The sequence below is a fragment of the Pleurodeles waltl genome, chromosome 3_1 (assembly GCF_031143425.1).
Source record: "Pleurodeles waltl isolate 20211129_DDA chromosome 3_1, aPleWal1.hap1.20221129, whole genome shotgun sequence".
NCBI lineage: Eukaryota > Metazoa > Chordata > Amphibia > Caudata > Salamandridae > Pleurodeles > Pleurodeles waltl.
Window position 1 is genome coordinate 162071703 of NC_090440.1, and position 25806 is coordinate 162097508.

Here is a 25806-nt window from a genome sequence, read left to right on the forward strand (position 1 = left end):
TGCTAAACACAGCGCTCCCCTGAGGTCACTGCCCCCAAATCGAGGTCAGAACCGGGTGCGGCCGCACCGCTCGCACCGCCCTAAAGCCTATTGTCAGTGTTAGTACAGTTGTGTCTAAGTGTTCCCTTTGCGACGTCGACCCTGCTCCTTTTCTTCCATGTTCTGTATTCCCGGACGATGTTTCACCTATAGCGCTGGAAACGCCTAATTACAACTAAGAAACGTTATTATTGACTATTGAAAACGTATTTGTTCAGCCGAGGCGCCTGGTCCGTTTGCAATCACAGGCTGGCATCACAACAAAAGTTTCCTAAACCCAGAACAAAGGCATGATCAGGTTATCGCAAACTGAACTACACCGAGTCAACAGTGTGACCTAGAAATGTTTATCCTGCCGATATAACCTCATAACCCTGTCAGATCAACTTCACAAACAAGATTCATTAAGGTGTCTATCTTTTAAATGATAACAGGCAATTTTTTTTTGCATTAGTGAGTCCGTTTTGAGTCACACTGTATTGTTGGCTTTTGTTGCCGGAAAGTTATGTGTAAAAGTCACGTGACACCAAATATTGACATTAGTCAGACTTGCCAACGCAAAGGCCCTTTATTATACCCGATGTTCTATTTTTCCATTTGTCCTGGTGCATGGAAGGTGTGATGTGAGCTTCAGGATCCACAGTGATGCTCAATAAGTCATTTACCCTAAACCACAGCCAACATTATATACAATATGCCAAATTGACCCAAGAAAACCCCGTATGCTGTGAGATAGAGGGCTGTATTGTCTGGTAAATCCTTATACCATCCACATTATGCCCAAAGTAACTCTCAGCGAGCTGAACACAGATATCTAGTGCCACACACAATACTTGCTGCACAGAAACAATATTCACTGCTACTGTGCCGGACCCAGAAGTCATTGAATATTTCATGAGTGTCTTGGCTGGGTTACCTGCAAAAATGAAGCTCTATTTTTGTAAAATGATACATTTTACAAAAATGAATCATTTACTTTTCCTTTCGAAAACAATTCTTGGGGTTTGTGGTGATCGAGTTAGATTACCCAAGACCTTCTCGGGAGCGCCACGGTTGCTCACCACAATTTATTGATGCAAGTTGGATATGGTCCATGAGCCCCATGGCCCAGGTGATTGGATGTCAGTGCTTATCGTTGGAAAACCAGTGCCATTCAGATTCATCTCTGGTCACACTGGGGAGCATTGAAACCTGGTAGCACAGCATAATGTTTAGATCTTTTCAGTTCAGACCTGTCCCTCACCCTCCAGGTGCAGTATCATCTAAGGAGCCCATTTACAATTGAACATGCACCTAAAGTGACACTCTTCATAAACTAGACCACTAGTGGAGATGACCACATCAGAAGTCATGTGACTCCAAGGCTCTGTAGTATAATATATGAAGGTCGACACGAAGTCACATAAAAAAAGTTAACTATCAGATTCGGCAGAAAGATCCTCGGTGTGACCAGATAAGGTAGAAGAAAGCAGCTCCCAGTGAAATAAAGGATCACACCAACTGAAATACCGTACTAGAGAGGGTGGGGTTCGCACCAGCGGTATGTGCAGAAAAGTCAAGCCCATTGATAAACTGTCAGGCGGCCAGAATAAGATCAAGAGAACACGTATGGAGGCAGGCCCTAGGTTCCTCAGGCTCCTCTACTCTGGAATGCCCGAGACCAGACTGTGAAAGCAGAAACCAGCCACCTGCTAGTCTGTAAACACCAGAAGGCTGCCTTGTTCGATCAGTCCTTTAATAACCAATATGGGAAGCATCTCTTAGACGTTATAGTTTCTTCTTCTTTTCAGTGGTCACCTGCACTTCCACTGGAAGTTCTTGTGCAAGGTTTGTCACAAAATGTTCTGAAGTGAGTAAAGGGTGGCATGTTTAGCGCTATATACATTTTTTTAAATTATGTCCAAAAGTTACCTCCCTTATCACGTTGCTGCAAGGCTGTATCACTTCCCAGAATGCTCTTCTTCATATTGCTGGCCAGTTTTGGTGGTTCGGATCACTATTTCTTCTCTTGACTATTCTGGCAAACACTCAGGTCCACGACTCCCCGCTCAGCATCATTCCACTTTTTTCACGTTCTCTTTCCACAGTCAACCACCAACAAACATATAGACTCTGCCCCTTTGGCGTATATAAGTAGATGGATAAATGAATGAACTGCTTTTAACATTGTAGGTGGCTGTAGCTGAATGTATAAGTATGAATCAAAATATACGTACAATACAGAGCTTTTTGCTTGCCTTTCAGACCACAGATTCTGGGTATTTGTTTAGAACAGTGGTTCCCACCCTGTGGTCTTGGGACCCCCTAGGGGTCCACGAAGCCTCCTCAGAAGGTCCGCAGTTCCTTAGAAAATGTAATAATACTAACAGATTGATAAAGTGTATGTAAATAAAGTGGCAAAATGTACATCTGAACATTTTAAAACATACTGTAAATGCCTAGAAATTTGAATTTAAAGGCTAAAAATTAAATTAGTATTCTCGGATTGATTCATGGGAGCCGGGCAACTGCATCAAACAGAATATAGTATGGACGATGTGTGGCTTCAGTTGAATTTAGAAAAGCTCCAACCCTTCTATTAATTTTTCATTTATTTACATTTGTTTACAAATGAAATAAAATGTGTTATCGTTTGTGTATGTATCTGATGAATAATTGTATCTGTATTTTTTGTGTAGTGTTTTGCATTTCAAATAATCAACAATGTTTAGGCCGGGATCCCCAACTTCCAGTAATGACTCAGTGGAGGGGGTCCCCAAATTCAATTAATGATTCAGTGGGGGTCCCCGGGTTTCAGTAATGATAAAGTGGGGGTCCACAGAAGTCAAAAGGTTGGGAACCACTGGGTTAGTATATGAAGTTGCGCTACTGATTACTGTTGTTTGATGCTTTTGCATGCAGAATGTGTATTGTATTGTCTTTGCATGCAGAGTTGCCGCCTCTAATGTATATTTTTATTTTCCTTTTTTTGCAGCGGAGCCTCTGTGGACCACGGCTGTTGATGGAAGGGTCAAGATTAGGATGGACGCTTCTTGCCCACAGCCCCCCTTAACCGTGCATCAGATGTTCAAAGAGAGTGTGGAAAAATATGGGACTCTACACGCTCTTGCAAGCAAAGAAAATGGCAAATGGGAAAAAATAACCTTTTCTGAATATTACCAACTGTCTTGGAAAGCAGCTAAAAGCTTCCTTCAAGTAAGACTAAAGCATAGGCATTTTGTGAGATGTTCCGTTATTATTCACGTTTATTTATAAACACCAATCGCAGTTTAAGATGAGGATTTATGAAAATACATTCAATATACTTTGCATGCACAAGTCACACAGACCTTTAAAACTGAATTCCATATAATTTGCACTTTTCTGTATTGGCACAGATGTGTCAAAAATTGGTAGAAATAAACGCTACCTATAGGAGTTGGCAGTAGCTAAGGTTGATTCAAACATCTGCATCCATCACTGTCTGCGTGGGTGATCATTACTTTGAGGGATGTGCCCAGATGTTGGTCCAAAGCTGGCAGTGACGTGGGCACTCTAGGCTTCAACTCACCAGTGATGTGCAGTGATGTTCACATGTATCTAGTATCTAGGGGGGTATGGCGTAGGACTTGTGGTGTGCACTGGGCTGCTCCTTTGGGGAATGGTAAAGATTGATTTGCTTGTTGTTGGAGCTATCTATTGATGGCACATGCGAGATAACAAAACAACGGAATGCAGTGGCAGCATGAGGAGTGTGTGTGACATTTGCAAAGGCTTTTTTTGTAAAATGTGCCTGAATTGTGAAATCAATTTCACCGGCATCTTGAAGAACTTGTTTCCAGGAAGGCATGCCGCATGCAAGAAAAAGTCACATTTGAAAGCATCAGGAGTCTGATTGGAGAAGGCAAATGTGTATGGTTTGAGAAGACAATGTCTCTTGGCTACATATCTTCTACTCAAACCAGTCATTCTCAAACATAACCCAGTTAGATTTTCGCATTATGCATAATCGCGAAATATGTGCACTTTTAGGCAGCATGATAAGAATTTCACAGAGGTGTAGAACACATGACAGTAAAATTGTCCTCGGTTCCTTTTTTCTGCGGTTCTCATAGCAAAGAAGGATGGAACCTTCTAAATAGGATCCAGTGTCCTCCAGGAAGCACCGATTCTGCCAAGTGGCGCACAGGGCCTTGCTGTGATTCCCGTCTAGTTCCGTGATTGGTAATTCAGTGAATGATGTATTGTTCTGCAATGGGCAGCATTCTGATTTACCTTGCTTTGAATGTCCGGAAATGGCGCCTCCACAGCCAACCCCAGAGTTCACCACCCCACGTGTATAACCCTGAAGAAGAACATCTCACCAGCACAGGTCGAGGCACTGTGTCGCCTGGGCTGAGATGGTTCAGACATCAAGCGAACTGGTTTGTGGTTCAGTCGCTTCCTCCTTCTAGGAATGATCATGTCCACCAGCAGACACCTTATGCAAGCGGCAGTCCATAAACTCAGTATCAGAGGGCTGGCAGCATTTAATAAGTAACACAGGTATATTATTGCACTTTTTAAGGACACGCCGTGTGGCTGAGTAAGAAAGCGTGGACAATATACTTCAAAATATAGTATTGAGAAACAACACAAAACACATTGGCTTTATAATAGGGTTCAGAGGAATCGATATTTGAGATATTTTAATTCTAAACACATACTTAACAAAGATCAAAGATAATGTTTGAAACATAATAGCTTCGTATAAAACAAACATGTCTTAGCCATCACCACCATCTTTAAAGCATGGTGATAATATAAATATTGCTTGTCTACTCTACTGCTGGCACTTACTACATCTATCCCTCCTCCTGTAGCTACTCTGCCGGATTTACCCTCTGTTGCTGAGGTGGGGGCTCTCACACGACGAGACTTCGCTGTAATAATGAGGCTGCTGTGCTGCAATCGTATTGGCAGCCTCTACCGAGCAGGCTTGTTTTGTTACCCAACAGCCGGAGGATAGGCAAACCATTTCGGCTACAGTTGGGGCAGGCATGCTGGTAGTGTGCAGGGCCCACTGGTAGGGGACTCAATCACCTCTAGACTTTGTCCCCCCTACCTATGAAGTCGTCCTTAACTTACCTCCAGAAGTCCCACCCTATTTTGTAGTGTTGAGCAATGCCCCCTGCTTAAACCTGATGTCTTGGAAAGTCACGACCAACTGAAAAACAAGGTAATTCACTGGATGGGTTTGCATTCTTCTCTGTGGGTTCATGTTTGCGGATGGATCAATTTAGTAAGAAGGGTAAACTGGCTTGGAAAGGCTGTGAAAACCTTAAAAGGGGACTTTTCTGATAATAAACCTCAACAGGACTTTTCCCGTGGATAGAGTTCTTGCATCCATCGGGCGCCCACCAGTCAGCAGTTCTCCAACTTCTACATTAGCTTTTCTGTTGGGTTTCTTCTATAGACCTGAGGGAGTGGACCCTGTCTTGTGGCACATCCCAAAGTATCAAGCTCAGGAACGAAATTGACAGTACGCAGCCTCTTATCAGCTGGATATTTCCAACAGGCATGCCCCTCTGACCTCCCTTGATGCTTGTGATTGACTGGTAAGGTATGATCATCTGGGCGATGTCATCCTGGTACCCTCTGGTCTGTGTGCTGAGGTCCCATCAAAACTTAATCCTAAGGTGCTAAACCTTATCAGCTGGAACATTGCAGGGCTTGCTGCCAAATTTAAGGACCTTAACTGGTTGGATTTTATTGAAGGAGTTGGGGTGATTTGCCTTCAGGAAATTTGGGCAAACTCTAACTGTTTTTTCCTGGAATGGTATTTAGACCTTTTTGGTTCTTGCTACTGAGCCCCGGGCTGGTAGACCGAAAGGATGTCTGATTATTTTTGTTTCTCTGGCAGTTAAAGGAAGGCTTGAAGCACTCCCCTCGGGGTTTCTACCCTGCAGGCTTTAACACTTTCTTTTGCTGAGCCCTCGAAGCTGTTGTTGTTGAATTTTATATAATGCCAAGTCCCAGCTAAACGATGCCTTTAACATTGAAATCTTGGGCTCTTTTTTGAGAAAGCTGGATGGGTCTAAATTGTCTACGGCTAATATTATTGTGCAGGGGACTTTAATATTCATATGTGTGGGGATCCTAGGGAGGGTGGGAATTGAGTCAGTTGTTGTATGTCCGTACTTGGTTGGCACATGGAACACTCTCACCAAGGTTTATTACTAAATGTGGTTTAACCAAGTTTCCTCTCTTGACAAGCTTATTTCTTCTAAAGCCAGGGATATCAACCTCACCTGTACAGGAAGGAGATGCAAGTTAATTATTGATTTAATATTTGTCTCAGCATCTTTACTTTCCCACATTCCTGAGATCGCGATCCCATTGAGCCACTTTAGCAACCATAACCCAGTTTGTTTATCATTATGCAGGTCTCAGGCGGTTCAAGAGCATCTTTCAGTTGTCGGAGGGGTTGTTAAGGCAACAAGTCAGGGAAGAAGGCTAAGGTGGTCTCAGGTAGCCTCTGATAGTTTTGACAAGTCTCTTTACCCCTGTTGTGAAAGTTAGTTTATAATTTGTATATCAGTAGCTCTAACCCCCAAGAGATTTTGGGGGCCTTTGCAGTAATCTCCAACACAGTGTCTGCCCTTCTGGAGGTAACAGTGTCTTAAAAGAATAATGCCATGCCCAAATGGTTTGATAGAGGGTATTCCCAGGCGCTTAAGGAATATTAAGAGTACCTTGAATATTGAGCCTAGAGATTCTGCCCAGATCAAGAATTGCCGCAAAAAGTGAAAGATGGAAACTGCAAAGCACAAGAAAGTTTTAAGGAACTCTGCATGGGAAAACTTATTAGAGGTGAGCGCAGTGCCAAATTCTGGAGCATAGTTAACAGCCTCTTTCTGATACCAGAAGTCGTAGCATCACTGGGCTCACATATTACTGAGAATAGCTGGGATTCTCTTTTTGAGGGGTCCTGTAACAACATTACCCCTCTAATGATTGTCACAGGGGGCATTTGGTGGAAGGGATTTTGAAATTGTCATTCTCCTTTGACAAAGTCAAGAAGGGTATAGTTGGACTGACTAAGAACAAGGCCCAGGACCCAATGGAATCCCACCAGATCTGTATATTAATGATGTTTTGGTCTGGGCTCCATTCTTGACTACAATCATGAATGCGGCAGTCATAGAGGGATCTCCACAGTCCTGGGCACACTCTGTTACTGTCCCGCTATTTAAAAAGGGTAACGGGGACAACCCCTAATGCTACATGCCTAATTCATTGCTTGACTCAGTTGGGAAGGTGGTGGGGCAAGTTCTCCTGGACAGATTAGCGAAACGGGCTGAGGAATATAGGCCCTCATTATGACCCTGGCGGACGGCGGTATTTTGGAGAAAAGTACTGCCAACAGGCTGGCGGTACTTCTCCCCAAAATATGACATTAGCAGTTTGGCTCAAGCCCGTAGCCGCAGCAACATTGTTTTGCCGGCCATTGCCGCGGCTGTAGGCGGTCATTACCGCCATTGACATAATGAGCGCCATAATGTAATTTCTGATGTGCATTATGGGTTTCATTTAGGCAGGTCAACAGTGGAGCAGTGTTTGAACTTATATATGGTTTTAAGTAAATATACTGTTGCCCGCCCAGGTTCCATCATTCAGCATTTATGGATCTTACCTCAGCCTCTCACAGGTAAATAGGGATAAACTATGACATATTATGTTATCTATTGGGGTGGACTGGAATTTTGTTTTCTTTTTGGGAGTCCTTGGTTCCAATAGAATCTGATTTGGTGGGCGTTGGGGTCCAGTATTTATACTTTGGTGCCCTGGTTCTGGAAGGTGGGCGAAGGCCCATCAAGTCACACTTAATCTCCCATTGTGTGTGGCTGTCTATAAGAAATGCACAGAGCCCAGCTGTCACCCAACCCAGGCGTGTATTCAGAGGCAGGCAGAGACACAGAATGGTTAAAGTAAGAAAATGCCAACCTTTTAAAGTGGCATTTTCAGACTTACAGTTTAAAATCCGACTTCAGTTGTGATTTTAAATTGTGAATCCAGAGACACCAAACTCCACATTTCTATCTTTTTCCATTTAGAAATTACACTTAAAAGATGTTTTGAGGTAATCCTAATGTTATCCTATGGGAGAGATAGGCCTTGCAAATGTGAAAAACAAATGTAAAAGTTTTTCTCTTTCTGGGCATGTTAAACTTTAAAGTACACGTACAACTTTTTAAATACACTGCACACTGCCCTTGGGGCTAACTAGGGCCTACCGTAGGGGTGACTTACATGTAATAAAAAGGAAGGTTTGGGCCTGGCAAGTGGGTGCACGTGCCAGGTCGAAATGTCAGTTTAAAACTGCACACTCAGGCCCTGCAGTGTCAGGCCTGAGTCATGTTTAAAGTGCTACAGTAGCAGGTGGCACAATCAGTGCTACAGGCCCACTAGTGGCATTTAATTTACAAGCCCTGGGCACACATATTGCACTTTACTAGAGACTTACAAGTAAATTATAAATTATAAAATGTGGCTAAGCCAATGTTACTATGTTTAGAGGAAAGAACACATGCACTTTAGCACTGTTTAGCAGTGTAAAGTGCCCAGATTCCTAAAACCAACAAAAACAGGGTTAGAAAAATAGGAGGAGGAAGGCAAAAAGTTTGGGACCATGTAGAAAGGGCCATTTCCAAAAGCCCCTCTTTTTTATTTAACTTATACGTTAATAAATTGGAGCAAGCCCTGATTGACACCAACGCATATTGTACTCAGGAGCGGTCTAGCTCTCTGCTGGTGCTATTATATGCAGAAGATGCTGTCCTAATGGCTAAGACTGCAGAGGATCTGCAGTTTCTATTGGATTTCTTTGCTGCTTTTATAGATGATCTGGACCTATCGGTCAATGTAAATAAATCCTCTGTGATTGTTGTTGGCCCTCGTTCTACAAAAATGAAACAGTTCCTTTTGGTGGCTCGCATATTGCCTAAGACTAGAGTGTTTTCGCACCTGGGTATGTTGTTCGACTCCTCTTTCACCTGGAGCCCTTTGGTGAGTGGTAAAAAGGCTGAATTCATAAAGGCTAACACTGCAGTTTTTAACTTTGCTTCGAGGTTGTACAGAAAACCCATAAGGGCTTTATTACACGTTTATAGTGCCAAGTGCATCTCAGAGGTAGTCTATGAGAGTGAGGCCTGGGGGTATATCAAACAAACTCAGCTGCAGACCATTTCAAATGTTTTTTGAGACAATTTTGTGTTCCCCAAAGCATTTCAGTACTTGCAGTGCGTGAAGAATTGGGTGTTGACTCCATAACTGATATCATGGCGGTCCATCCTCTTTACCTCTGGATAGATATTTGGTCAAGGGTTGAGACAACATTGAATAAAGATATTTTAAAGGATTGCTTGTGCCTTGACTGTTCCCATCATCTCCCTTGGCTCACGTATGTTAATGAAATCCTGCAGAGCCTATGAAGGGTTGAATTATTCAATACTCCTCAGAGAATAGTTAACTTAAGGCGGATCGTCTATAGCTAAAAGAACATTTTGAGGCAAAGGCCTATGGCTAGAGAACAGGTAGCCCTACGGATGCCCCGAGTCCGTAGATATATTGTGTTGAAATCAATTCCAACATGGAGCCACATATCTCAGTTGTAAAGAGCACATGTGACTGTTTTTTGTTCACTAGATTTAGGAGAGATTTATTGTACTGTTAGCTTTTGCCCAAGGCAGGAATGGGGGGCCATGTTCTTGAACCCTGTGGCTGCGACAATATGTTTCCGCAATTTTTATGTGGTCCCGAGGAAGGCTTACATTATTCCCTTTTTAAAACAGGCAAACATTTTTCAAGTGCGCCCTATCCCCATGTGCTCTCTGGAGAAATTATTTTTAATGTAGTCAGCTTTTTGAAAGCCTCAATGAGACTGAGAAGCAGTTGTGATTTGTAATTCATTATGACTACCGGTGGACACTTTTTAATGTGGGCACGTTGTGTGTTTTCATAAATGTTTTAACATATTTTTGGTACGTTATGTCTGTATTTTGTCTTTAGTTTTAAATGTGAGTGGGTATGTTTGTAATTGTACTAAATTTGTACTTTTTTAACGATTTGTTTCTTGTATAATAACTGTTTCACATGGTGTTGCTTTTATGGTTTGTTCAAAAAACGAATAAAGCTTTTGTTGATGATGTTGGTTATTAAATAATTCTAAAAAACGTTCGGTTGCTATTGGAATCCTTGAAAGATAGCTCTCTCTTACCCTAAATTGGCAGTTTTGCAAGAGTTTACATTTCAGCAGCAACTTGAATCATGCCCACACAAAAGTAGCAAAAGGGAGAATTAATAAACAAATAACAATTATAGCGGCTTGAGAGCGGTGACTGCCGTGCACAGTCATGGAGAGCTGTGCGACAAATTATAAAATGATTCCCTCACATCTGTAGTGGAAGGATACAGGTCAATTCAGAAACAATGTAAAGAGATGCTGTAGAGGAAGAACCAGAACCAGAAGAAACTGGCGAAAAGCGATGAAATATTGAGCAGGGAAATGAGATAGACTTGATCAATGATGACCAAGAGACTGACCCGAAGTCCACTCTATGCGTATTTCACTGTAAACAATATGACTTGAACATTTCTGGACACCAGACATAAAAAAGATGGCAGACCTTGTCGAAAGGTAAAAGAAATCATATCTGGGGAATTATTTGTTTAAACCTCTGACAGATCTGTGTTCTGTAATGACGATTAGCTAACTACATTTATATTTGATTGAATTGTGCTCTTTCGGAATGAGTTATAGATTCCAGATTTGTTTTATTTTATTTGTTCATCACTTTGTCAGGGTGGCGCACACATCTGTTATGTACAAGGAGGAGGGAGCACACTTCCTGTCATACCAGCACACAGTTAGCTCAGATGCATTGTGGTAAATGAAGTGCGTGATAATGCTCACTTCACTCGAAAGTCTTCAATATTCACCATTGTTGGTGCAGCCACGTGTTTCAGGATTGTTGTTCTTCAGTAGAGAGTAACAAGTGAAATTTGGGGGTGCTGACAATGCTGCTCACAGGTTTCTCTACCACTCCCAGAGCGCAGGTGCATCACTGAGCTCATCAGCACAACTCATCAAGGAGCTAATCCCAAAATGAGGAGGGAGGACACTGCCTGGCACACCAGAACACAATTATCCCAGATGAATTTGCGTAAATGCAGTGCCTTTTAGCACTCACTTAAGGTGAAAGTCTTTAATATTCACCATTGTTGGTGTAGCCAGTAATATGTATCGCTAGGCAAGTGTTTCAGGATGGTTGTCATTCCGCATTTGAGAGTATAAAGTGAAATTTGAGGGTGCTTGCAAAGCTACTCACAGTGTTCTCAGGTTTGAGTACCACTCCCTGAGCGCTTGTGCATCCCAGACCTCGTCACCCCAACTAGTCAACAAGGGGCCAGTCACAAAAGGCATACTGCCTGGCATACCAGCACACACTTAGCCCAGATGCATTGTGGTAAATGCAGTGCATGATAACACCTACTTAAGCTGGAGGTCTTTAGTATTCATCATTGTTGGTGCAGACAGAGCTGTGTATCTCTGGGCATGTGTTTCAGTATTGTTATCCTTCTGCAGTAGAGATTCACAGTACCCTCAGGTTTGTGTACCACTCTCAGAGTGCAGGTGCGTCCCAGAGCTTGCCGCCCAACAACTCAACAAGGATTCAATCACAAAAGGAGTTATGCAGTTCAAGTGCCTCTGAAATATTCTAAAAACAATGAACTGGCCACCAAGTATCCCACTGGAGCACTCTGTGACAGTTGTAAATGTACAATATATCTATTACAATGTAGGGATTCTGTAGCTCTAACTCTGTTGGTCTCTTGTTGGTCTTATTGTAACATTCGTGACTGTAGCACTCTATATGTTCTGTTGTCAGCGACATGTTTGACAATCAGTGAACACATTTGTGGTGCCCACATAATAATTTAAGTGAAGAGCGGGGGCTGAGGATAAAGGCTGTTTTAGTACCTATCAAACAAACATTTCCACTGTCAGTACCAATTATACTATCCATAACTGCCCACTATTGTGTCTGTCTACAGATGCTTCGGTCAGAGGACTGTGATTATGGCCTTCTTCAGGATTATAATATTACAAATAATTACTCAACAACGAAAAGAAAATGGCAGTAGAATAATACCATTCTCTGTCGAGTATGACAACCTAATAGTAGAGAAAACCTCGATTTGCAGTTAGTTATGTTCTGATCATCAGTTGTTGTGTTTAGAATCAAGTACACTCTTAAGCAATTATTATTATCTAAATAAAAGTATAAACTCTGGACATCACAGAGTCAATGACATAAACGTAACTTGATGGCAGTGACTAAGTCACTGAATGCTGCCTATATCATGAGATGCTATTGTTAGAAGCTCAGTCTAATGGCAAGGATCAATTCACATTACTTGTGATTTAAACCCATGTCCAAGTGTAAAATCGGACGCAAGTAACATTTGCGCCATTTTCTTCACTATTTTGTTCGGCCTCATGTTTGCATGCCCAAGAACGACCAGCTTCTTACTCGTGGTAGTTGCAAGAAAAATATTTTCTTCAAAGAAATCTTACGTTGTGAACAAGAGCTGTAGATAAAATGCCACTTGTTTCAAGATTGCTGTGGTGAGCACTTCCCTGTGTAGTCCTGCACCTGTAGTTGGGGGGTGGTGCGTGTGTGTGTTTGTATAACACCTGCACCAACATGACAGTTACAAAGTGTCTAAACTGTCCTAAAGCCACATCTCATGGAAAAGAGAGTTATCCACAGACCTAATCCCACCCTCCCCAGTTCTTGCTCTCATTTTGTTTTAGCTCGTCTGGAGGGCATACGCATAGCTTTTCGTCAAATAAGCCCCTAAAGTGTTCATCTGAGCCCTGCATGTGAGAGAGGCTCTTGGTATCCATTTTTGAGGAGGAAAGCTTGAGGTCCTCTTTGATTGTCTGGACTGGAGTGTGAAATGCACTGGACATTGACTGTAAGTGTGGCTTCAGTGAGCTATCCACCTCTTTTGCAGCTGCCCAGCAGCTCAGGAATCACTTTCTAGAATTGGACCGACTTGGACACTTGCTGATGAAGTAGCCACTTTCAGTTGGCCAGGACTAAACCTGTACCCTTGCAGTCTGTTGGCTGACCTGCCTCTGGTTACCCTGCCCTGTGTGGAAGCCACTACCCAGCACAGGTAGCCCTGAACTAAATCATCCATGTTGGCTGCAGTGTCCATACTGAACTTTCCGAACATTAGATGAAGCACTCGCAGACCTACACCTTCACAAACATTGTAATTCCATATTCAAACTGCATTGAGTAGGTTTTGTTCATTTCCATTCTAGGTACATCATGCGATTTGCCAACAACAGACCTTGTGAACAGTATGTATTTGTGAACATTGTGCATTGCTTAGCCAGCCTTGCTTGTAGTATTGCTCTAACTGCTGCCCGGTGAGTCCACATGAGGTGACCTGCCTCACTGTGAGATTACTGATTTAATCAATCAATCTATCAATCAGCATTTGTTAAGCGCAGCTCTGTCACCCCTAGAGGTATCTGGGTGCTGAGGGTGCTGTGTCTCTGCCGAAGTGCTAGGTTTTGAGTTTCTTCCTGAAGTCCGCTAGGGCAGGTGACGTTCGAAGGTGGAGCGGGAGTTCATTCCAGGTTTTGGCAGCGATGTAGGAAAAGGAGTGGCCCCCGCTGCGGCTGCGATGGATGCATGGTGTGTGTGAGGATGAGTGAGGTGTAACGCAGGTGTCTTGTGGGCAGATGGAATGTCAGTCGATGGTTGAGATATGAGGGTCCTTGGTCGTGTAGTGCTTTGTAGGTGAGTATGAGGATCTTGAACTACCATCTCTTCTGGATAGGGAGCCAGTGGAGGTCTCTGAGGTGGAGGGAGATGTGGGTCCTTCTGGGGAGGGCCAGGATGAGTCTGGCTGCTGTGTTCTGTATGTTCTGAAGTATTCTTCTGAGTAGCTGGGTGGAGATTCCAGCGTAGAAACTTCAAGGAGTGGTTTTGAAGTGCATCAGTTCCCCTTTCAACCCAGTCCTGTCTGCCAGGAGATATGTAGGGGGTTATCAGTCCTTTGTGTGAGGTCAGGCCACTAGCCTTTTAAGTATAAGTGACAGCCCCTTCACTCTTACTACCCAGGAAGACCCCTCATTATGCAGATGAATGCAGATGCAGCTGAGTGTCCTTTGGTTATGGCTGTCTGGGTGGAATGCACAAGTAGAGCTGTCCACCAGCACAGACCAGACGTGGATTGGAGGCAGGCTGTAAGGCACAGAGAGCAGTAAGTGCAGAGAAATACCTACTTTCTAAAAGTGAAATTTCTAAAATAGTAATGTTAAATCCAATGTAACCAGGACTTCTCACTACCATTCCAACCACACCAAACATGGCAATACCACTCCTCTCAGATCAGAAATTACCATTTAAGGGCATATAAGGGAATTTCCACTGCTGGCCAATGGGAGGAGCAGGCTTCACAATAGTGAAAAGCGACTTTGGGTGTTTTCCACTACCAGGACATGTAAAACCTACAAGTACATGTCCTGCCTTTTACTTACATAGCAGCCTGCCCTGTGGGCTACCTAGAGCCTACCTTAGGGGTGATTTATATGTAATAAGAGGGAATTTTAGGGCTTGGCAAGTAGTTTTAAATTCAAAGTGGCAGTGAAACTGCACACACAGGCCTTGCAATGACAGGCCTGAGACATGGTTAAGGGGCGACTTATGTGGTGGCACAATCAGTGCTGCAGGCCCACTTGTAGCATTTAATTTACAGGCCCGGGCACATGTAGTGCACTTTACTGGGACTTATAAGTAAATTAAATATGCCAATTGGGTATGAGCCAATGTTACCATGTTCAGGGGAGGGAGCAAAAGCACTTTAGCACTGGTCAGCAGTTGAAAAGTGCCCATAGTCCTAAAACCAGCAAAAACAAGGTTGTTAGGTCTCACAGTGTGTATGCTGTACATAGTGTGATTTTAAGGAGATGGGCACAGGTTCTGAGCATGAACTTGAGACAGCCCCTAGTCCTTTATCTGCTGCTGCATGCTGAACTTGGCATAGTAGAACTAGTTGTTCTGACTTTTGCAGTGTATGGAAGAGTGTCATAGAGGGCAAAGGAATACAAGATAAGGGGTTAATATTTGCAGATGTTGACGGGGAGATGGTAAAGGCATTATTGTTTTCCGAGCAGCTTTTCCTAGTGATGTTACCACAGTGTAGCTTGTGATGTTACCACGGCAGAGCTTGTGATGTTACCATGTTGAAGCTTGTGATGTTACCACAACAGAGCTTGTGGTGTTGCCACGGCAGAGCTTGTGATGTTACCACGGCAGAGCTTGTGATGTTACCATGGCGAAGCTTGTGATGTTACCACGACAAAGTTTGTGCTGTTACCACAGTGAAGCTTGTGTTGTTACCATGGTGGAGCTTGTGATGTTACCATGGTGAAGCTTGTGATGTTACCACAGCAGAGCTTGTGATGTTACCACGGCAGAGCTTTTGATGTTGCCACAGTGAATGTTATGATGTTACCACAACAGAGCTTGTGATGTTACCACGGCAGAGCTTGTGATGTTACCACGACAGAGCTTGTGATGTTAGTAGAGCAGAGCAGGGCTGGCTTTAGTGCTGTCGTGCCCAGCGAGAAAATCTTTTTTGCCCCCCCAACCTTCTCCTTAGATTCCTTCACTACTACTCAGCAAAAGTGCCACTCATCTCTCCATAGTCCCTCACATACATTTCATTTGTTTTAAAGCACCTGTAAATGTTGATTTTACTAATCCACTCAGCTGCCCACACAAAATACAAATCTGTTCTTTGCAGCAGGCATATTAACCCTCTACGCTACTTTATGGTGAGTCAAAACTGCCACTAGACAAAACTTGTGATGTTACCATGAAAGAACTAGTCATGTTACAATGGCAGAGCTTGTGATGTTACCACAGTGGAGCTTGTGATGTTACCATGGCAGAGCTTGTGATGTTACCACTATGGAGCTTGTGATGTTACCACCGTGGAGCTAGTAATGTTACCACAGTGGAGCTTGTGATGGTACTCTGGAGGAGCTTGTGATATTACCATGGTGAAGTTTGTGATGTTACCACTGCGGACCATTGCGGAGCTTGTGATGTTACCTCTGCAGAGCTAGTAATGTTACCAAAGCGGAGCTTGTGCTGTTACCACTGTGGAGCTAGTGATGTTACAACAGCAGAGCTTGTGATGTTACTATTGCGGAGCTAGTGATGTTACCAAAGCAGGGCTTGTAATGTTCCCATAGAAGAGCTAGTGATTGTACCACAGTGGAGCTAGTGATTGTACCACAGTGGAGCTTGTGATGCTACCACAGCGGAGCTTGTGATGTTACCACAACGGAGCTTGTGACGTTACCACTGCATAGCTAGTGATGTTACCACAGTAGAGCTTGTGATGTTACCACTGCAGAGCTAGTGATGTTATCACAGTGAAGCTTATGATGTTACCACTGCGGAGCTATTGATGTTACCACAGCAGAGCTTGTGATGTTACCACAGCGTATCTTGTGATGTTACCACTGCTGAGCCAGTGATGTTACCACTTGGAGTGGGATACAAACTTCCATGACTTGGGAGGATTTTGCCCACCAGATATTAGTTGGTATTAAACCCAACCAAAAACAGTGCCCTATTCTGCAGTTAAAATATAAATGGTACAGAAAAACACTGCCAAATTCTTGTGCAAATTTTGGGCCATATTTATCAAAGAGTTGCGTTCCTCTTGCACCACGCAACATGGTGCAAGACTGACACGACTCTTGAAACAGATTTATCAAGCCAGGCAAGGCCACCTTGTGTGGCTTGATGAATCTAGAGTAATGTAACACAGCACAAATCGCTGCTTTGCGTTACTCTTCCCTGGGAAGGCATTCCATTGGTGGAGCATGGGTTCCCAAGGACACATCCATGTACTTTGGGGCATTCCCAGATTTACCATTACTGGTAGACCTGGGAATGCGTTAAAAAACATACGCCTCACCGGGTCTTCAACTTTATTTCTCCTTGTTACTTCCTCTGTCTATGTTTGTTGCACTCTGCAGCACACATAGAAAGAGGAATATACCTCAGGGCTTGCTTGTTGTGCAGGAAGGTGTCTGTTCCTGCACAAATACAATCCTGTTTACGATGCAGGCACCTTTGCACCATGGTACAAGGGTGCCTGTGTTGGAGCTAGGCAGTGCAGGGAAAAGCCAGGAATGTGCTGTACAATGTTAAGTATGTCCATTACTGCCCTTTCCCTATCATGCAGCAAGGTCATTTGCTGCACTGCGTGATTTAATGATGAATATGCTCCTTTATTTGCACGAGGGGCATTTGGTGCCAACTTTTAATTTGTTTCAAAGAGTGAGGACATACGTGCTTTGAATTAATGGGTGAGTCATGTTACTTTTTAATCCTGCTTCTGTGATGAGAAGTTTAGGGCCTCAAGACAGAGGGCACTGCCGCATATTGTAAAATCACATTTATAAGCCCACTTATTAGCAGAAAGATGTACAAAGTCTGACTGAAAAGTTCCAAACAACCACCTCTGGATGCCCTTTAAGGTATTTAAGGAGTGCCACATAATCTGTGGGTCATGAGCAAAAACTGCTGCAAAAGATACTTGCTCACTCTTAGGGTTTATACAACTTCATGTTTCACACCATGGTTACATCTAAAATGTTATCACCACAAAATATATCATTTTGTTTGCCATGCTTGTTTTCTAGTTGCACTAAAACTGTTTATCTATCTTGTTTTTTTCTAGCTTGGTCTGCAGCCTTTCCACAGTGTCGGAATACTTGGATTTAACTCTTCGGAATGGTTTATTTCAGCAGTCGGTACTGTTTTCGCTGGGTATGTTTTCTTATTAAAGTATGTTTTTGCACTAAACTGCTGAGAGAGTTATAGGGAGAGAAAAAATTGAATAATAATTGGCAAAGTCAATCAGTCTCGTTGTGCTATTGATTGTTGTTTTCCTGCATGATTGTAGTGTTGAATGTTATGTTATAATGTTATAAAGGTTTATATAGCGCCTAACTGCCAACGGCCTCGTAGCGCTTAAACAGCCATAACGGTGACATACTGTTTACATTTATTCAAGGGATTTAGGTTTTAAATAGCCAAGTCTTCAGTTCCTTTCTGAACGACATCTCTTGAGGGTTTGCTCTCATCTTGAGAGGAAGATTATTCCAAAGCAAAGCGCCTTGATATGCTACCGATCTTCCTCCCCATCTGGCTTTCCTCGTGGTTGGAATTATGGCTAGGTTAGCTGAGGAGGATCTAAGTGGCCTAGCTGGAATATAAGCCTGAGCCAGGGTTTTCAGCATTTCAGGTCCCTTATCAAATATGGATCTATGAAAGTGGCACAGGGTCTTGAACTGAATCCTTTCAGCTACCGGGAGCCAGTGTAGGGAAACAATTCCCGGCCGTATTGAATATTGTTTAGGAATATTCAATAGCAGACGAGCCGCTGCATTTTGTACCCTTTGCAATCTCTGAATTACATATTTCGGGGAGCCAATAAACAAAGCGTTACCATAGTCAATCCGAGCACCAATCAGTGCCTGGACAACCACTCTTCTAGCTGGGAAAGGTAAAATAGTTACAACCTTCCTCAGGGTCCTTAGCAGAGCAAAAGCAGTTCCTGCTATTCTATTCGCATGTTGGGCCATTGAGAGAAGGGGGTCCAGCCATACCCCTAAGCTTTTAATGAGGCCTTTAGGGGGGGAGGGTCGATACTCCTCTCAATAGGCTGGAGTTTAAAGGAGGAATTTTATTTCCAAAAAACATAACCTCTGTTTTGTCATCGTTAAGCTTTAGTTTACTATCAGCCATCCAGCTTGCAACTGCTTTCATACATGGACCTAGAGCTGAGCCCATATCTGGGTGGGAATTAGAAAAGGAGACTATCAGCTGCGTATCATCTGCATATGAAACTAGGTTCAATCCGAAAGGCTCAACTATGCCTGCTAATGGCCTCATGTAGATGTTGAAAAGTAATGGACTTAAGGCCGAGCCCTGAGGAACACCACAACTACTGAAGGTGCTCCTAGAAATATACTCTCTATCGAGTACCTGAAATGACCTCCCATATAAAAAGGAGCCAATCCAGTCTAACGCGGAACCGGCAATTCCACATCCTTGTACCCTTTCTATGAGGATTTTTAAGTCAACTGTATCGAAGGCCGCACTTAGGTCAAGGAGGATAATCACGGTTTCCATACCTATATCCATCCTCTTCCTTGCCTCTTCTGTTATGGCGATCAGAGCAGTTTCTGTACCATGTTTAGGTCTAAAACCCATCTGGGTAGGATGTATAAGATTCTTGTCTTCCAGGAATGTGGATAACTGAGCGTGTACATGTTTCTCCGCCAGTTTGGCAATTAGGGGCATAAATGAGATTGGTCTATAGTTGCTCAGGATCTTGGGATCTAGGCTGGTTTTCTTCAAGAGTGGCTTGACAATGGCTTGTTTCCAATGGTCAGGCACTATGCCGTCCCTCAGAGAGGTATTAATAAGATTCTTTATTATCGGCCCTACTACTGAAATTCCCAAGGATAGAATTTGGGGGGGGGCAGGGTCTAGTGGGGAGCCCGATTTTGTTGACCTCAATAGATTGGTAACTCTGTCCAAACTGATGGAAGTAAAGTTTGTAAAAAGGGTTGCCTGCCCAACCTCTTGGCTTATTCTCTTCTGCCCTTTATTAGGGGAATTAGGAAAGGCTAGGTAAATATTCTGGCTTTTATCCAGAAAAAAACTAGCCAGATCTTCTACATGTTGTTGGGGGGAATCCCTAGTTTCTACTTCCTCTCTTGGATGGATCAGATCTTTTAGGGCATTAAAGATCTCCTTGGGTGAGTTGGCCGCTGCTTCAATTTTTCCTGAGTAATAGGTCGCCTGAGTTTTTCTAATTTCCAGATGATAATCTCGAATTACATTTTTATAATCCCTTTTCATGGATTCATCTTTGGTGCAGCGCCATCTCCTCTCTAGTTTCCTACACTCTCTTTTCTTCTCTAATAAGTCTGCATTGTACCATGGAGCCGACTTCTTACGCAGGGTGCTTTTAAACGAGGAGAGGGGTATAGTCTCCTCTAGGCTGTTCTCTATCCATTTATTAACAGAAAGCGAAAAATCTGTTATATTATTTGTATTTATACTTCCTGGTCTATTTTTCTCCAGAGCGGAGACAAAATCTGAGGATTTTAATCTGTGCCATTTCCTTCTGCGTGAGAGTGCCCCCATATATGAGACCTTGTAGTGCGTAAGATGTAATTCCATTTCTACAAGGAAGTGATCCAACCATGCTAGCGGGGAGGATGATAAAAATTTTATATTAGGGTTATTAGAAAAAGCCAAATCAAGTGTATGACCCTTAACATGGGTGGGGCCATGAATAAGTTGTTTTAAATCACATGCATTCATCTTTGCTATCAGCATCTTAGAAGATGCATTATCTGTGTTCTCCGCATGAAGGTTAAAGTCACCCAACACTAAAAAGTTGGATTTAGTGTGTATTACTTGTGAAGTGTGTTCTGCTAGTGACATTATAAAATCTCCCATGGGACCAGGTGGGCGATAGATCAGAACACCCGAAAGTGTGTAATGCGGGTTTACGTTGATGGCAAACAACATACTCTCGCAGCCTTTGATTAGAGTAGGGGCGGAATTGATCTTACATGTGTCTCTAATAATGACTGCAATGCCTCCCCCTCTACTAGGTCTGTCCACTCTACTGATCTTATAGCCTGTGGGAAGGGCCATAACAATATCTGGTGCAGAGCTTTCATCCAGCCATGTTTCTGTTAGAAACAAGGCCAGGGGTTCAGTTTGTTCTATTAAAAGCTGAATGTCCATTGTATGAGCTCCTAGTGAACGACAATTAATTAAGCATATGGGAAATTTATCATAATTCTCCGCTTGTCGATGGTCTGTGGATCCTTTAGGTGACCATGCACAACTGGGGCATCTAACTTTGACCTTATATGGGTCTAGGCTGTTGCAACACCGGGCAGGAGGTTTTTTGTTAAGGAGAAATAGTTCCTCTCTCGAATAAGTTATAACTATCTGTTCAGTTAGAGCTCGGGCATAATTTCTAGGCTCTTGGCTTGTTCTGGCGCGGACGGGCGCAGACGGGCTTGCCTTTGGCGCGCCCGCTGCGCGCCGCGCTCATAGTGTGGCTAAAATAGCCCTCCAGCACTAGAAGCTAGAGTGCTAACCCCCCAAAATGGCGGCAATAAAAACGAAATAAGTTTCTATTAAAAAACGAGCGTCTCGCTCCTTCAAATACACAAGTGCAAAGTGCAGTTTCAGTTCGATTGCAAATTCCTCAATTCAAATTCAGGTTTAACAGTTCACATAAATTTTAAAATTCATTTAAGCAGTATTTCGCCGTTTCAACTAAGCGTGGGAGAGGCACAGGGAACCTCTGCCTACCTTCAGCTGCGCGCCACGCTCATAGTGTGGCTAAAATAGCCCTCCAGCACTAGAAGCTAGAGTGCTAACCCCCTAAAATGGCGGCAATAAAAACAAAATAAGTTTCTATTAAAAAACGAGCGTCTCGCTCCTTCAAATACACAAGGGCAAAGTGCAGTTTCAGTTCGATTGCAAATTCCTCAATTCAAATTCAGGTTTAACAGTTCACATAAATTTAAAAATTCATTTAAGCAGTATTTCGCCGTTTCAACTAAGCGTGGGAGAGGCACAGGGAACCTCTGCCTACCTTCAGCTGCGCGCCGCGCTCATAGTGTGGCTAAAATAGCCCTCCAGCACTAGAAGCTAGAGTGCTAACCCCCCAAAATGGCGGCAATAAAAACGAAATAAGTTTCTATTAAAAAACGAGCGTCTCGCTCCTTCAAATACACAAGGGCAAAGTGCAGTTTCAGTTCGATTGCAAATTCCTCAATTCAAATTCAGGTTTAACAGTTCACATAAATTTTTAAATTCATTTAAGCAGTATTTCTCCGTTTCAACTAAGCGTGGGAGAGGATGCAGAGCATGCATTGCCAAACACTCTAGATGTGACTCACAGTCTTGGGATGCTGTTTTGTATACCTCTAAGAGGGCTGTCACCTCGCTTGTAAACACAACATAGGGGTCATCTTGCACGCATAGAAGATAGCATTTGTCCATTTTGGATATTTTATTTTGTATTCGTCCAAGATGGCTGGCAAGTTGTGTATACAAGCAACATGGCAGCTGTCTTGGAAGAATAGAAAATGCATTCCGAGATGGTCAGCGTTGCAATTAGCTGTGCCAGTGCTGCTGTAATTTTACAAGCGTTAGCAAAGGTCATTGTAGGAAGTTGGCTCTGTAAATACTATTTCAAAGTATGAAATAGTGTGCACAGAGTCCAAGGGTTCCCCTTAGAGGTAAGATAGTGGCAAAAAGAGATAATTCTAATGCTCTATTTTGTGGTAGTGTGGTCGAGCAGTAGGCTTATCAGAGGGCAGTGTTAAGCATTTGTTGTACACACACAGGCAATAAATGAGGAACACACACTCAAAGACTGATTCCAGGCCAATAGGTTTTTATATAGAGCAATATCTTTTCTCAGTTTATTTTAAGAACCACAGGTTCAAAATTTACAAACAATACTTTAAATGAAAGGTATTTCACTCAGGTATTCTAGGAACTTTGAATCATCACAATAGCATGTACAATTTTGACAAAAATGACAATAAGCTATTTTAAAAGTGGGCACTTAGTGCAAAAATCAACAGTTCCTGGGGGAGGTAAGTAAATGTTAAGTTCACAGGTAAGTAAAACACTTACAGGGTTCAAAGTTGGGTCCAAGGTAGCCCACCGTTGGGGGTTTAAGGCAACCCCAACGTTACCACACCAGCAGCTCAGGGCCGGTCAGGTGCAGAGGTCAAAGTGGTGCCCAAAACACATAGGCTTCAATGGAAATAGGGGTGCCCCGGTTCCAGTCTGCCAGCAGGTAAGTACCCGCGTCTTCAGAGGGCAGACCAGGGGGGTTTTGTAGGGCACCGGGGGGGACACAAGCAGGCACAGAAAGTACACCCTCAGCGGCACAGGGGCAGCTGGGTGCAGAGTGCAAACAGGCGTCAGGTTTCTATTAGGAATCAATGGGGAGACCCGGGGGTCTCTTCAACGATGCAGGCAGACACAGGGGGGGGGGGGGGCTCTTCGGGGTAGCCACCACCTGGGCTAGGCAGAGGGTCGCCTGGGGGTTGCTCCTGCACTGGAGTTCGGTTCCTTCAGGTCCTGTGGGCTGCGGGTGCATTGTGGTTTCCAGGCGTCGGGTTCCTTGAAGCAGGCAGTTGCGATCAGGGGGAGCCTCTGGATTTCCTCTGTAGGCGTCGCTGTGGGGGCTCAGGGGGTTCAACTCTGGCTACTCACGGGCTCGCACTCGCCAGGGAGTCCTCCCTGTAGTGTTAGTTTTCCGCAGGTCGAGACGGGGGCGTCGGGTGCAGAGTGGAAAGTCTTACGCTTCCGGCGGGAAACGTGTGGTCTTTAAAAGTTGCTTCTTTGTTGCAAAGAGTTGCAGTTTCTTGAACAGGGCCGCTGTTCTCGGGAGTTTCTTGGTCTTTTAGATGCAGGGTAGTCCTCTGAGGCTTCAGAGGTCGCTCGACGCTGTTGCAGTTTTCTTCGAAGTAGGGTGACAGGCCGGTGGGGCTGGGGCCAAATCAGTTGTCGTCTCCTTCTTCACTGCAGGGCTTCAGGTCAGCAGTTCTTCCTTTTCTTTAAGTTGCAGGAATCTATCTTCCTCGGTTCTGGGAGCCCCTAAATACTGAATTTAGGGGTGTGTTTAGGTCTGGGAGGGCAGTAGCCAATGGCTACTGTCCTTGAGGGTGGCTACACCCTCTTTGTGCCTCCTCCCTGTGGGGGAATCCTCCTTCTACAAGATGGAGGATTTCTAAAAGTAAGAGTCACCTCAGCTCAGGACACCTTAGGGGCTGTCCTGACTGGGGGGTGACTCCCCCTTGTTTTTCTCATTATCTCCTCCAGCCTTGCTGCCAAAAGTGGGGGCAGTGGCCGGAGGGGCGGGCATCTCCACTAGCTGGGATGCCCTGTGGCACTGTAACAAAGGGGGTGAGCCTTTGAGGCTCACCGCCAGGTTTTACAGTTCCTGCAGGGGGAGGTGAGAAGCACCTCCACCCAGTACAGGCTTTGTTCCTGGCCACAGAGTGACAAAGGCACTCTCCCCATGTGGCCAGCACATGTCTGGTGTGTGGCAGGCTGGCAAAAACTAGTCAGCCCACACTGGAAGTCGGGTATGTTTTCAGGGGGCATCTCTAAGATGCCGTCTGGGTGTATTTTTACAATAAAGTGCGCACTGGCAACAGTGTGCATTTATTGTGCTGAGAAGTTTGATACCAAACTTCCCAGTTTTCAGTGTAGCCATTATGGTGCTGTGGAGTTCGTGTTTGACAGACTCCAAGACCATATACTCTTATGGCTACCCTGCACTTACAATGTCTAAGGTTTTGCTTAGACACTGCAGGGGCATAGTGGTCATGCACATATGCCCTCACCTGTGGTATAGTGCACCCTGCCTTAGGGCTGTAAGGCCTGCTAGAGGGGTGACTTACCTATGCCACAGGCAGTGTGAGGTTGGCATGGCACTCTGAGGGGAGTGCCATGTCGACTTAGTCATTTTCTCCCCACCAGCACACAGACGCTGGCAAGCAGTGTGTATGTGCTGAGTGAGGGGTCCCTAGGGTGGCATAAGACATGCTGCAGCACTTAGAGACCCTCCCTGGCATCAAGGCCCTTGGTACCAGGGGTACCAGTTACAAGGGACTTAACTGGGTGCCAGGGTTGTGCCAATTGTGGAGACAAAGGTACAGTTTAGGGAAAGAACACTGGTGCTGGGGCCTGGTTAGCAGGGTCCCAGCACACTTTCAAATCATAACTTGGCATCAGCAAAGGCAAAAAGTCAGGGGGTAACCATGCCAAGGAGGCATTTCCTTACAGTCATACAAAGAGAGGCAGGTGGAGCGAGTGAAGGATAAGAGGGGAGAAAGAGGGCTAACGAACCACAGCAGTGCTTCGTATTTGAGAAGATGTGCGGAGAGAGAGAAATACACAGTATTGGGAGACACTGGAGAACATAATGATTAAGGGGAGGATGGCGAGCACACTCCCATCGAATGCTAAATTACAAATGCGACAGAATAAAGCAAAAAGAAAACTAGTTCCCTGATGGTAGCAGTCAAAGAATACAATAAACCGTAAAAAATCAGGATGATACCTAAATGTTCTCGAGGCACTAAATAGGGAGGAGCGCTACTGAATTGGGAGTATGCATTTGAAATGGACAAGACAGTCCCACAATTTAGATAAAGTGGCTGACCAAAAGGGTATTTACAGTGATGTGGTTCAGTTCAGCTCCCTCTCTGTGCTGGCGCACTTGTGGCTGCCTAGCACCAACACAGGCACCCTTCTGTCATATCGCAAGGGTACCTGCATTGTGGTCAGGATTTTAATGCAGGAAGGGATACATTTCTGAACAAAAAAATCCTCAGAGGCACATTCCTCTTTCTATTTATGCTGCAGAATACAGCACATGGAAAGAGATAATAGCAAGAAACAAGCATTTGCAATGCAATGGGTCCCGCGTTTGCTCGTGTTAGAGCTATTAGCGTTGTAAACTCCTAACCGGACTTTTCTTGCCACATGAACTAATAATGAAAAGTAAAACAGTTTCACATATGCGAGCAGATGGTCGCCATGAGCGTGAAGGAGACATAGAAAAGGA

General features: G+C 44.0%; 1 protein-coding gene across 3 annotated transcripts in view; it reads left to right on the forward strand.

Annotated features, from left to right (window-relative positions):
• Positions 1 to 25806, forward strand: part of ACSBG1 (acyl-CoA synthetase bubblegum family member 1) — a 450391-nt gene that overhangs the window by 217871 nt on the left and 206714 nt on the right. For all 3 annotated transcript variants that reach the window (XM_069222050.1, XM_069222049.1, XM_069222051.1), the window contains exons 3-4: positions 3014 to 3234; positions 17848 to 17936. In XM_069222050.1, the coding sequence (XP_069078151.1) occupies positions 3014 to 3234; positions 17848 to 17936 (310 nt within the window). The remainder of the gene's footprint in view (positions 1 to 3013; positions 3235 to 17847; positions 17937 to 25806) is intronic.